This window comes from Leuresthes tenuis, unplaced genomic scaffold (genome assembly GCF_036924035.1).
Source record: "Leuresthes tenuis unplaced genomic scaffold, fLeuTen1.0.hap1 SCAF_13, whole genome shotgun sequence".
In the NCBI taxonomy this organism is placed as follows: domain Eukaryota; kingdom Metazoa; phylum Chordata; class Actinopteri; order Atheriniformes; family Atherinopsidae; genus Leuresthes; species Leuresthes tenuis.
The window spans coordinates 20,133,562-20,145,875 of record NW_027325367.1 but is presented as its reverse complement, the minus strand read 5'-3'; the positions used below and the strand labels follow the sequence as shown (position 1 = coordinate 20,145,875).

At 38.9% G+C, this 12,314-nt stretch overlaps 1 protein-coding gene across 4 annotated transcripts in view; it reads right to left on the bottom strand.

Annotated features, from left to right (window-relative positions):
- The window catches only part of kif26bb (kinesin family member 26Bb), a 30,802-nt gene extending 23,880 nt beyond the window's left edge, over positions 1 to 6,922 (bottom strand). For 3 of the 4 annotated variants that reach the window (XM_072362512.1, XM_072362514.1, XM_072362515.1), the window contains exons 1-3: positions 6,679 to 6,922; positions 6,093 to 6,455; positions 3,209 to 3,664 (exon numbers count right to left, since the gene is read on the bottom strand). In XM_072362512.1, the coding sequence (XP_072218613.1) occupies positions 3,209 to 3,664; positions 6,093 to 6,455; positions 6,679 to 6,738 (879 nt within the window). In that variant the 5' untranslated portion in view covers positions 6,739 to 6,922. Of the gene's footprint in view, positions 1 to 3,208; positions 3,665 to 6,092; positions 6,471 to 6,678 lie in introns of all 4 variants that reach the window. The other variant, XM_072362513.1, reaches the window with a different exon arrangement.
- Positions 6,923 to 12,314: the final 5,392 nt, after the last annotated feature.

The window sequence follows — 12,314 nt, the reverse complement described above, 5'->3', positions numbered from 1 at the left end:
CAAGAGAAATCTGCTGTGGTGGTTTGAAATAAAAATGGAGTGACGGAGACTCAAGGTAAAATGGATGATGTATACTTCCCTGACCCTTCTCGTCTCCTCTTTATGGCTAATAATCTCTGTCATAGCCTTTTTTTCGATTCTCACTTTCTTTTTCTCTCTGCTCTAATTTCTTTCTGCATTTGTTCTCCTATGATCATTTATTATATCTTGTTTTCTTCTCATCTTCCCCCACCCCCAATCCTTTCCTCCTGCATCCCATTTTGCTTGCTTAATAGCTATTCCACCCACCCTCCTCTCGTCTTATGGTTCGATCTCCACATTTGCTTGTCTTGTATCATTTCATCTCAGAGGTATAAAGCTCTGCTGATCTGCCCTCAAACTGGGCCCTCCCTGCTAATCTATTGTAAAATCTTGGATACACTGGACTGTTTTATTGGAAATTATGCAGCATAATGTCACAATAATTTAAAATAAAAGGTTGTTTTTTAACCCTAATTCCAAAAAAGTTGGGAAGCTTTTATTATTTTTGAATAATAACAGAATTAAATTAATCTTTTTTTCACAATAGAATATAATTTAAAAAATTGTAATGGCATCCTCTCTTCTTTAAAGAACAGTCTTTAAACCCCCGGGAACTGAGGAGACTGGTTGGTAGATCTTTAGGAGACGAATGTTGACCCATTCTTGTTTAATACAGGATTTTAGCTGCTCAATTGTCCTGTTTTGTATTTCATGATGATCAAAATATTTTCAGTTTGTGAAAGGTCAGTACTGTAGGCAGGTCAGTCTGGACTGCACCCTGGACTCCATTTTGTTGTAATATATTTGTTGTCTGTGTGATATCATGTACTGTAGATGACTGATCAAAGTCTTTGCAGTTTTACTTTGAGCTACATTATTCTGAAATTGTTTCACAATCAGTAGATGCAGATTTTAACAGATTTCTGAGCCTCTGCCCATCCTAACTTCTGAGAGACTCTGCTTCTCTAAGGTGCTCTTTTTATAACAAATCATGCCTCTGACCTGTTGCTAATTAACCAAGATAGTTACAAATGTTCCTCTAGCTGTTTCTTTTTAGTACCACTTACTTTTCTAGCCTTCATTTGGCCCCATCCCAACTATTTTAAAATATGTTGCCGATTCAAGATGAGCTGATATAGTTCATGAAATAGTAAAATGTCTGACTTTCAACATTTGATACATTTTCTATGTTCTACCGTGAATAGCATCTTCATTTATTAGAATTTCAAATCACTGCGTTCTGTATTTTTATTTAACATTTTACACAGTGTCCCAACTCTTTTGGAATAAGGGTTGTATATGAAGAATCTCTTAATAGTCTTTCCAATTCTTTCCAAATATTTCCAATAAGTGGCATTAATGTGTGTTTTGTGATAATCCAAATTACATATACAAAAGTAAATTGTTCTGGGTACATCAGTGAACAACTGACGCTAGAATGCCAAGTGTGAACAGTAACTGGATATTAGTTCCCTGCTCTTTATCAAAATGCACATTGATGCACTTCAGTGCCCAGTATTCGGGAAATAAATAATGTCAGTTTGAGAAGTCGATCAGACAGTGTTACCCAGTACACATTCATGCACACACACTCAAATAAATGTTGCCATATGCAGCACAGACCACCTATGAATGTGATGTATGTTAACAAGTCTCAGTGTGACCCTAATTACTGGTTGCATTCACAGCTATACCACAATGTAACCAAAGAAAAGGCAGGATACCGTTGGATGTAAAATTCGATGTAAATTGTTATGAAAATAGTACAAGATTTCAAATGATTAGGATGTTTTGAAAAATATCTGCTGTTCTAGAATTTATGTGTTGAAATTAAGGAGACCAACTACTGTATATTTGAGTGTGAAATGTTTTCCCATTCATGCTTAACATAGCATTACCAGTTACACCCGTGTATCCAAACATTTTGATGGATGTTGGTTTTTTAACTGTGTTTTTAAAATAGTGTTGTCAGAATGTCAGATTTTCTCAACAAGATTATCATGGCCAAAAGCAGTCGCAATAACAATAATATTGCCATATCAAAAGCACTTTCAGACAAACGTTCAGACAAATCCACCTTGTCTTTTTAGTATTTTGTCTGTCCTTTTTTTTGCCAATTTAATTACACTTGCTATATGAGGTAGTTAGTAAAGTAGTTAGTAAACTCTAATAATCTACATATGTATAAATATTTGTGTTTGTGTTTGTGTTTGTGTGTGTGTGTGTGTGCGTGTGTGTGTGTGTGTATGTGTGTGTGTATGTATACATGTACATATATATGTCTGTATATATTCAGTCAGTAATTTTGTCAACTTAGATGAAATCATTAACTTATCATATGTACAGTATAGTTTTTTCATCCGTATCAGTATATTGTGACATTCCCAGATAATGCATAGTTTTCAACCATATCTCATGCATAGAGAGAATACACAAACATCTATATTCATATATATGTGTCACAAAGTCACAGAAGCACAACTTGTTACAGCTGGACAGGTTGCCAGGTCACCACAGGGCCACACAGAGACAAACAACCTTACATTCACACTCACTCCTAAAGACAATTTCAAGTCACCAATCAGCCTAATCCAACCTTTTGGACAGTGAGGGGAAGCCAGAATACCCAGGGGAGAACAAGCAACATGCAAACTCCACACAGAAAGGCCCAAGCTGAGAATTTAACCTAGAACCCTCTTGCTGTGAGGCAATGGTGCTAACCACCACACCACCATACAGCTCTGGATAAGATAAGAAAGAACATAATCATAACACATAACATCCCCTTCCACCATCCCCTTATTCAGTTGAGCTACAACCTTCATTCACTGAGGACTGGGGAGGGGTGGGTTCAATATGAGTTGACTTCCATCACAGTAATGCATATTTCACCAGCTGCAATTTTAAATATGGCTGTCCCCCTATTGATCACAAGTGCTTTTTGACTGGCTAGCTTTTATGACAGGTAAATCATGACCCAATTTAATTCCATTAGCAAAAGTACTTCTTAAGAACATGCTCAGCCATGGGATCGAAATAGGCTCTGATTAGGCACTATGAATCATTGGCTTGCTGACATGTGCACTCATAAAGACATACATTACCCATATAGCTCATTAAAAGGAGGATGCTCACCAGGGAATGTGTTATATGTGGTTTAATGCTAAGAGAAGGCTTTTAGGGGTACCTGATGGTAAGAATTTATGGCGACACCCTCTGTATTGGATGCAGACTTTGAAGCCACCAGGTGCTGCTGCTCCTCTACCCAGCGGTCCATGTCGGGATTGGGAAGCTTGGGGGCCCGTCTTCTGAGGGTTTGGGGGGTCCTCTGAGGTGTCCTGGGGCTTCCTGGCATACGAGGACTGTGGGTTTGACTGCGTGGTTGATGCACAGGCCCGTCTCCATGCTTTGTCTCACTTTGTCCAAGCACAGTGCCACTGCTGACGCTGGCTCCAAAAGGAGGCTTGGCTAATGACTGACCGCGACTCAGAGCCAAGTGGATGGCCTCCTGTTTGAGCTGGTTCACGTTGGCACCACAAGCTCCGCACTGGCCCGGTTCCCTTTCTCTCTCCCTGGACTCTGTGTTGGTACGACTATGGACACGAAGGTTGTCATAAAGAAATGCTGACAGGTCGCTTGTGTCCTGCAGAATATGAGAAAATGAGAGCAGAAATAATTTTTAAAACGAAAAACTGGAAAATGCCTGGCCTGTGAGGTCCCTACTCTCCAGCCCAGTCTCACAGAAAAAATATATTGATGTAGTCAAATATTTTGTATTCATACAGATGAACATGAATTGTGTATATTCCTCATAGCACCCAGCATGACTTTAACAGTGTTTCATTAGGACATCTATGTCTAATAGTTAGGGCTGAAATACATTCTTTTTACCATTTACATTTTATTTACTTACATTTTCAACTTAATGGACACCATTTTTCTGGCTGCTTTTGTAACATGTCTACACAACAAGTCATGACAACGATTTGTCACTTCCTGGTTGGGTATGAGCATTAGCATCTCTTGAAACCCACCAAGGTTAGGATTGACATACATTCATGGTTTTATACTACTGCCACAATAATGGATGCTGTTTTGACAGTTTACATGACCCCTTGGTCAATTTTTAATTTTTTATTTTTTTTTTACCACAGTTATGTCATTTGCATTTACAAAATATCCCATTGGGATCCTCCCTGGAGTCCAAAACATCAACATTGTTGAAGCAGTGTGGGATCATCTTGACAGAAAATGGAACAAAAGACAGTCAACATCTAAAAAAGAGCTTTTTTGTTTTTTTTAGATAGATCAAACTTGCCACGAAACTCAATTCATCGTACAATCTTGGAAAATCTGTCAAATTGCTATTCTTTATCAGTGAGGTGCTGTGAAACAATGTTGAACAGAGCAACAATGTGTGTGTGTGTGTTTTTTATGAGTGATGGGAGCAGTCACTCAGTGTTAGCATTTAGTACAATAATGCCACTTGTTATCTGGATGGAAGTGAAGAGGGCAAATGTAATGTTGAAATGGTTTAAATAATTCTGCTTAAAAGATGTTGACATCCGAGCTCTCAGCCTGTATGCCAGCTGTCAAATCTAACAACATAAAATCAAAAATCATCTAGTTTTTCATCCTGACAAAGACACTCACAAACCAACATCCAGCTTGCACAGTCCCTCCCTCGCAGCCCTACTCCCTGCCCATGCTGCAAGCTTCCTGCATGGTGCCAATGCCCCGCTTTCCAACAGAGGAATATTGTATCTCTCAACCGTTAAACAAGACAAAGTCATTCAAATTCCAAAAATGATGCAACCGCGTACTGAATACACTTACTCTATAATATAGCATTAATTGGGGGCATGTATGTTCTGATATTCTATGACAAACAGAAAAACTAAATGAGTTGCATTTTCAGGTTAGATGCCTCCTATTTCATAAAAACAACTGATCACATATTTTGAAGCATAAAGTGCTATAGTAGCTGCACAAGTAAATGGGCACTCCATGTTAACTTGCCCATTAAGGCAATAAGAAAGGGATATCATAGAGTTATGGTGTTTTTGAGAAATCCCTCTCAGATCAATAAACCTGAAAGGAGCTAACTGGCTTATCAGATTTCAGCTGACCATGTCTCATCTGTCTCTTGCACTGTGGTCCCTCACTCAAAAACATGTTGGTGGCCCTGGCTCATCCCACTTAAGAAGACAAAAATAAATAGCCTTTCCTCTGCGGGGAGGACCTAAGATGACACAGGGATGTTGCAATGAAATATTCATGCCCATTTAAAACCACTCGCACAGGAATGTCACTGGTTTACTTTGTCGATTGGGGTCTGAATGATGGATGTTGGTGGTGATGAATGTATAGATGTGCACTGTTCTAAAAAGGAGCTATAGTGAGACTGATGTGGTCACGTGAGGATTAGAACACCAGTTTAATGGCTCGAACATATAACAGTTGGCAGAAAATGTGTAAAGAGTATCAGTTTTGTTGATGTCTGTCTCTGGGCTGAGACAAAAGATTACTCAGATTTTTCTTTCCTTTTTGTTAATTGTTTGGCCTGTTTAATGTCCAAATGTAATAAAAACATGAAAATATCCACAATGATTATTTTGCTAATTCAAAACCCAACACACTGTCAACAAACAATGAAAGAAATAAACCACAAAAGTCATCAAATATTCCTATTTTAGTGGCAGAAGCCAGTTTGGAATAAATGCATGGATTAAAAATGGTTTATCTGATTTGATTGCTATTGCACAGTATTTAGACATTTACCATATAAAAGCAGGCTACTTTATATATAAAGAATTGTACTTTTTTTAAAAACTAATTATACTTATGGTTGTGGTCGCTTATGTGTTTTCTTTCTCTTTCAACAGCTACCCTTCAGCCTATAGCCTACTGCATGCTGAGAAGTCCGATGGGATTATTTAATATGTATTTGGTCTACTCAGCCGTAACACATCTTATTTTATCCTCATAATCAGCCTAAAAGTAACTATTCATGACCCACTGCATGCACCCAGCACGAGCCTCCTCTCCATCAGAGCGTCGTTGTCACTGACCTTGCAGGAGAAGTGATGGTGGACAGCCAGGCTCAGAGCTTGTTTCTTCAGAGCAACAAGGGTCGCTGAGCACTTCTCGCAACACGCAACTTTCCGATCGGACTTCCCAAAGACAGAATTCGCGGAGCCTCTACATAAGGTCCCACTTCCAAAAGACATGGTGCTCCTGATGCGGTCTCCCACAGATCCCGGGAGGGAGTTATAGGACGGGACATCGTCTGCTCTCTGGTACATATTCCGCTGTGGGTCGCCCCTGGACTCTCCGGCGCCCTCGGGAGTGAGGCGCTCCTTGGGTTGGCAGTCTCTTCCTCTGGTCTCTGCCGAAGAGCCGACGGACTCGCAGTGATGATGCACTTCTGAGATCTGAGGAATAAATCACTATAAAGAGGATGTATGTGGGCTTTGGCATGGGGAAATTAGATATAAATCGACGTGGGAAACTATAACCACACCCTAATGTTTTTTTTTTTGTTTTTTTGTTTTTTTTTTCTTCCAGTGTAACATTGGGCTCCTCAAATGAAAATGCACCATGCAAGCCTTTCTACATAAGAATAAATTTGCCACATAATGTATAAATCTGACTTACCCTGTGGGCTCCCCGGATCGAATCAGCAAATGTTTCCCCTCTTCCAGTCACAGATGACATGACAACTTGTAAATATTTAAAAAGATATCCGAACAAAGGCAGGGGGCATTTTTATTCAATCTGGCCAAAGCTCCGGCAAAATACATCAAATGATGGCAACTCATGTTCTAAATGAAAATGATCGTGAAGTGAAAGGCTGGAGACTCTACATAAAGAGATGGAGTGGTAACAGTGGAACAGTGGAGCAGAAGTGAGCGCGCTGAGGAGCGCTTCATGAATTCACTTGACTGTTTATTCTGGTCGTCCTCAGGGAGGCAGTAAGGAGCAACTTAGACAAACACTCGAACGCATCCCCAATATTGAGTGAAATATGTATTGCTTTTCATATGATTCATAGACAATGCCCTAAAAGTGTATGTCAGTGTCAGTTAAACCTGATTATACAAGACTTGCAGTCACTGCAATATGTCTTTTGATTTTCAAAGTTGTATCGAGAGAACTTCATAACATTCTAAACTAATTTTCTAGTCATTGTCTATGCAATAAAGATGACTAAATATAATATATATAATGTAATAATAATAATATTTTAAATAAAGTGTTCTATGTATTTTTGGATTACTTTTCGTGATATTCAATTTATTCATTTTGAACTTTTTGTTATTCCTTATTCTTTTTCCTGGTTCTTTGGCTTCCCTTATCTAACAATTGGTTTAATTCCACAAGCAATGTATTTGTTTTAAAAATGGGAAAAAAGTCATTGAGAAATGGAAAATACAACATGAAAAACAAGAGGGGGACATAGTTGTGTTAAAATCAAGAAATCAAATAACGTTAAAAAAATTCTCTACAGAAAAATGTAATTACCTGGTAAAAAAAAAAAGTGTTTAAAAGTTTAAACATTTGGAGAAAGAAATGTGAAAAGTTAATCAAAGTCCCACACATGCAGTTATTAATCTCTTTAAAAACTCATCTGTGTTCCTCAAATATGTACATTTTCAAGTTTTCTTGCCACAAAAACAAAAGCTAAGTCAAATCATCTTTATTTACAAAGCACATTTTAAAACAACTGAGGTTGACCAAATTTCTTCACTGAATAATGTCACGTCTTAGTTTTGTTATGTTTTGAGTTTCTGGTTAGTCATTAGTTTTGCCTTGTTTTCCTTTCGTTTCCCTTGCCCTGCCATTAAGTTCATCCACGTCACCTGTGTTTTGTCCTCAGCTGCATTCCATCCCTAATCCCCCTCAGTATTTAGTTTCCAGGTTCCCCCATGCCCCATGCACTCATCTGCCAGATCCTCACTGTTACTCATGTCATGCTAGGTTTAGGCATATCAGGTTAGTCATAGTCATAGTTCATGTCAAGTTTTGTTTTGTATTCTGGCTCAGCTGTAATTTTTGGTGTTGTTGTTGTTCTGGATTTAAATAAATCAAGTTTTAATTTTTGAAAACATCTGCATCCGGGTCCTATATTCATCACGCCACGCAGCATCCACAGAAACCCATCCCACCATTGTGACAAATAAGAACACAATAAATAATACATCATAAAAGTCAAAGTAATGTTGCCTGGTGAGATAAAATTGCACAACTCGACAGGAAAATTAAGAGAAAGACATGGGTCTTTAATAATGATATTTGCTTAATATAAAGAAGTAAGCTGTTCCAAATTTGGCGGTTATGAAGGTATGGATCACCTCCTCCAAATCTTTTGCGAAGAGATGGGGCTTTACTTCTGCTATGACTCTTAATTTAAAGAAACTGGATCTAACAACAGAAGATACCTGCTTGTCAAGTTCAAAAGCACTGTCAAATTATACAAGATTCTTTAGAGACGACTGAATATTACAACCAGACAAAGAGTGCCTATATCAAGAGGTTCAGGATTTTCCAAAGACTACAACCTCAGTCTTATTTTCTTTTAGCTTCAGAGAGTTTGAGCTCATGCATGACTTAATGTCATTCAGACAAACAAGCAGTGGTTGCAGCAAAAACTTTTGGGGGCTATTTGGACAAATAGATTTGTGTATCATCTGTAAAACAGTGAAAAGATAAGTTGTTGCATGTGCAAACGAGGGGCAGCAGATGCAAAGAGAAGAGCATGGGGTACAATAAAGTACTTTGAGGGACAATACAGGTCAGTGGGGCTGTTTCAGTCAAGTAACCAGTCAGGTAGACTGAGAAACTCGTGTCTGATATGTAGGACTGAAACCACCTGAGTACAACACTGTTTATTCCTACATAATTTTCCAACCATGACAATAAGAGGATGGAATGATCAACACTGTCAAATGCTGCTGTTAGTTCCAAGAACATTTGGTTGGCTGTGTCTCCAGAATCTAAACTTTAAATCGAATCAGTAAAAACTAAAAGAGGTGCTGTGACTAGGCTTGAAACCAGACTGGAATTTTTCATATACATGATGATTAAGAAAAATGTTTGTAGCTGAGTAAGAACTACTTTGCCCAGAAGAGCAAAGATGGACCTAGAATTAGAAAGGACAGAGTGATCAATGTTCTCCCTTTTTAACAAGGGCTGCACATCAGCATATTTAAATGCAACTGCAACACAGTCAAAGAAAAGACTAGTATTTATCAAGGCCAGAATACCTGGTTCAAAGGTGTCAAAGACTTCCTTAAGAAGTCGAAAGGGGATGCAGTCAGAGGGGCAATTTGTGAGCCGTGAAAGATTAACCACCTTGGAGCTCCAAGACAGCTGAACGTTCACTTAGAGAGGTATTGAGCATTAATTGTTTAGTGAGGATTGAAGGTGGTTGAAAAAAATCTTGTTCAGTGAATGGATATTTATGAATATGTCCTTCTACAACTCCAGCAGCTGACATTGATCTTAACTGTTCACTCTGACTCTGTTTTCCCTTATGCAATGTTTAGTACTTCAAACATTGGACCAATTCATCAATAATTATTTGAGCTAGACAGCAATCAAGAGGAAGATGCTAAACTTTCAAGCTCTGCAACAGAGAGAGGCACTGGTTGCTAGCTAAAAGCCGCAGTGAGCAAGCTCCTGGCTCAGGAGGCAAGCAGACCTCTGGTCTCCCAGCTGGCTAACTTGCAGGTTCTTAGCCAAGAGATCCACTAGAGGGTGGCAGCTCATTTGACTGCAAGCTTGGTTGGCTCACAAGGTCCCAACAGAGCACTCGTGAGGGCTAGCTCATAAAGCTTCATGTTCCCACAGCCCCAGAAGTACTGATTTGCTTGGCCAAGAGCTAGCCAAAGGGGCGAATGGTCGAGCTACCATTCGGTGAAATTAGACTTGATCCCCAGGCCATGGGGATCCATCATCTAGAGGTTGCTCGTTTGACTATGAGTGGGTGGTCACTCATTAGCCTGAATTCCCAGTTGAGCATTCAGAAGAGCTTGCTCAGCTAACTCCGGGCTCTCAAGGCCTTGGGGATCCCAGCTTGTTAACCCAAGAGCTAGTTCAGGAACACCAAAACTCACTGCCAAGCAACCACCCAGCTAGTTCTAGGCCAGTGTTTCTCAATTCCGGTCCTCATGAACCACTGCCCTGCATGTTTTTTATGTTTCCCTCCTCCACCACACCTGATTCAAATGATTGGCTCCTTATCAGACCACTGCAGAGCTTGATGACGAGCTGATCAATCCCAGCTTGGGCCCTTTGCTGCATGTCCTCCCGTCTCTTTCTGCCCCCTTTCTGTCAAGCAAATTTACAATAAAGGCCACAAGAGCCCAAAAATTATTATCAAAAAAGTTATAAATAGAAATGGTGAAGAATGGAAACCCTAACAGAGTCCAACACACACCAGAAATAAGACTGACTTACTGCTGATAATGTAAACCAAACTCTCACAGAACTTTCACTGAGGCACCGAATGGCCTGTAACAAGAGGACCAATGCCCCATATTTTCAGAGCACCTCCCACAAGACACAGTAAGGACATGATCGTGAGCCTTCTCCAAGTCCATAAAACACATGAAGACTGGTTGGGTAGGTCTCCCATACACTATCATATATCTTTGCAAGTGTAAATAGGTGGCAAGTGTTCACAACCAGGATGAAAACTGCATTGCTCCTCATGAATCTGAGGTCTATCTATCTATTGGATTCTCCATATGAATTGGTCAGTGGTCAATGGCAGAGACCTAGGTGGGATATGTCAATACTTCTACATTTATTCTTTCTTTGATCTATTCCTGTGTGTATTTCCTCATTCTTTTTATTTCTTTCTGTAGTACTCTTTTTATAACTGTTAATCAAAGGAAAACGGATGTGGAGCTATCTCTTAAGTTTATGCAAAACATTCCATAAACTTGTGCATTCTGCAAATCACAGTTTTCATATAAGGCAAATATGATACTTAAAGTGTGAGACTGACAGACAGCTTTGTATCTGAGGTTGCCTTCTTTTTGAATTGTCCAATTTGATTTAAGAGAGAAGCATATAATGTGTTATTTATACTGCGACATCTCCCAAAATAGTTTCTGGTTAGTCATTAGTTTTGCCATGTTTTCCTTTCGTTTCCCTTGCCCTGCCATTAAGTTCATCCACGTCACCTGTGTTTTGTCCTCAGCTGCATTCCATCCCTAATCACCCTCAGTATTTAATTTCCAGGTTCCCCATGCACTCTGCCAGATCCTCACTGTTACTCATGTCATGGCAGGTTTAGGCATATCAGGTTTGTCATAGTTCATGTCAAGTTTTGTTTTGTCTCTGGCTCAGCTGTAATTTTTGGTGTTGTTGTTGTTCTGGATTTAAATAAATCAAGTTTTAATTTTTGAAAACATCTGCATCCTGGTCCTATATTCACCACGCCACGCAGCATCCACAGAAACCCATCCCACCATTGTGACAAATAAGAACACAATAAATAATACATCATAAAAGTCAAAGTAATGTTGTCTGGTGAGATAAAATTGCGCAACTCGAAAGGAAAATTAAGAAAAAGACATGGGTCTTTAATAATGATATTTGCTTAATATAAAGAAGTAAGCTGTTCCAAATTTGGCGGTTATGAAGGCATGGATAACCTTCTCCAAATCTTTTGGGATGAGATGGGGCTTTACTTCAGCTATGACTCTTAACTGAAAGATACTGGATCTGACAACAGAAGAGACCTGCTTGTCAAGTTCAAAAGCACTGTCAAATTATACACCAAGATTCTTTAGAGACGACTGAATATTACAACCAGACAAAGAGTGCTTATATCAAGAAGTTCAGGATATGTCAATACTTTCATATATATTCTTTCTTTTATCTATTGCTGTGTATATTTCCTCATTCTTTTTTTCTTTCTGTTGCAAAACAATGCAAAACATTCCATAAACTTGTACATTCTGAAAATCACAGTTTTCATGTAAGGCAAATATGATACTTAAGGTGTGAGACTGACAGATAGCTTTCTATCTGAGATTGCCTTCTTTTTGTATAAAAAAGAAGGCAATCTCAGTATATGTTGCAGTATAAATAGCACATAATGTCCAATTGTGTGCTATTTATACTGTATAAAAACTATTTATACTGCAACATCTTCCAAAATTCAAATCAAATGGGTCTTCTCCGTTTGTGTGTGTGTGTGTGTAAGAAATTCAGGACTTCTGTTAAGAAATATTCAGTCTCAAGCCTAATGTGTAGTCGCTAATGGAATAATCGGTATA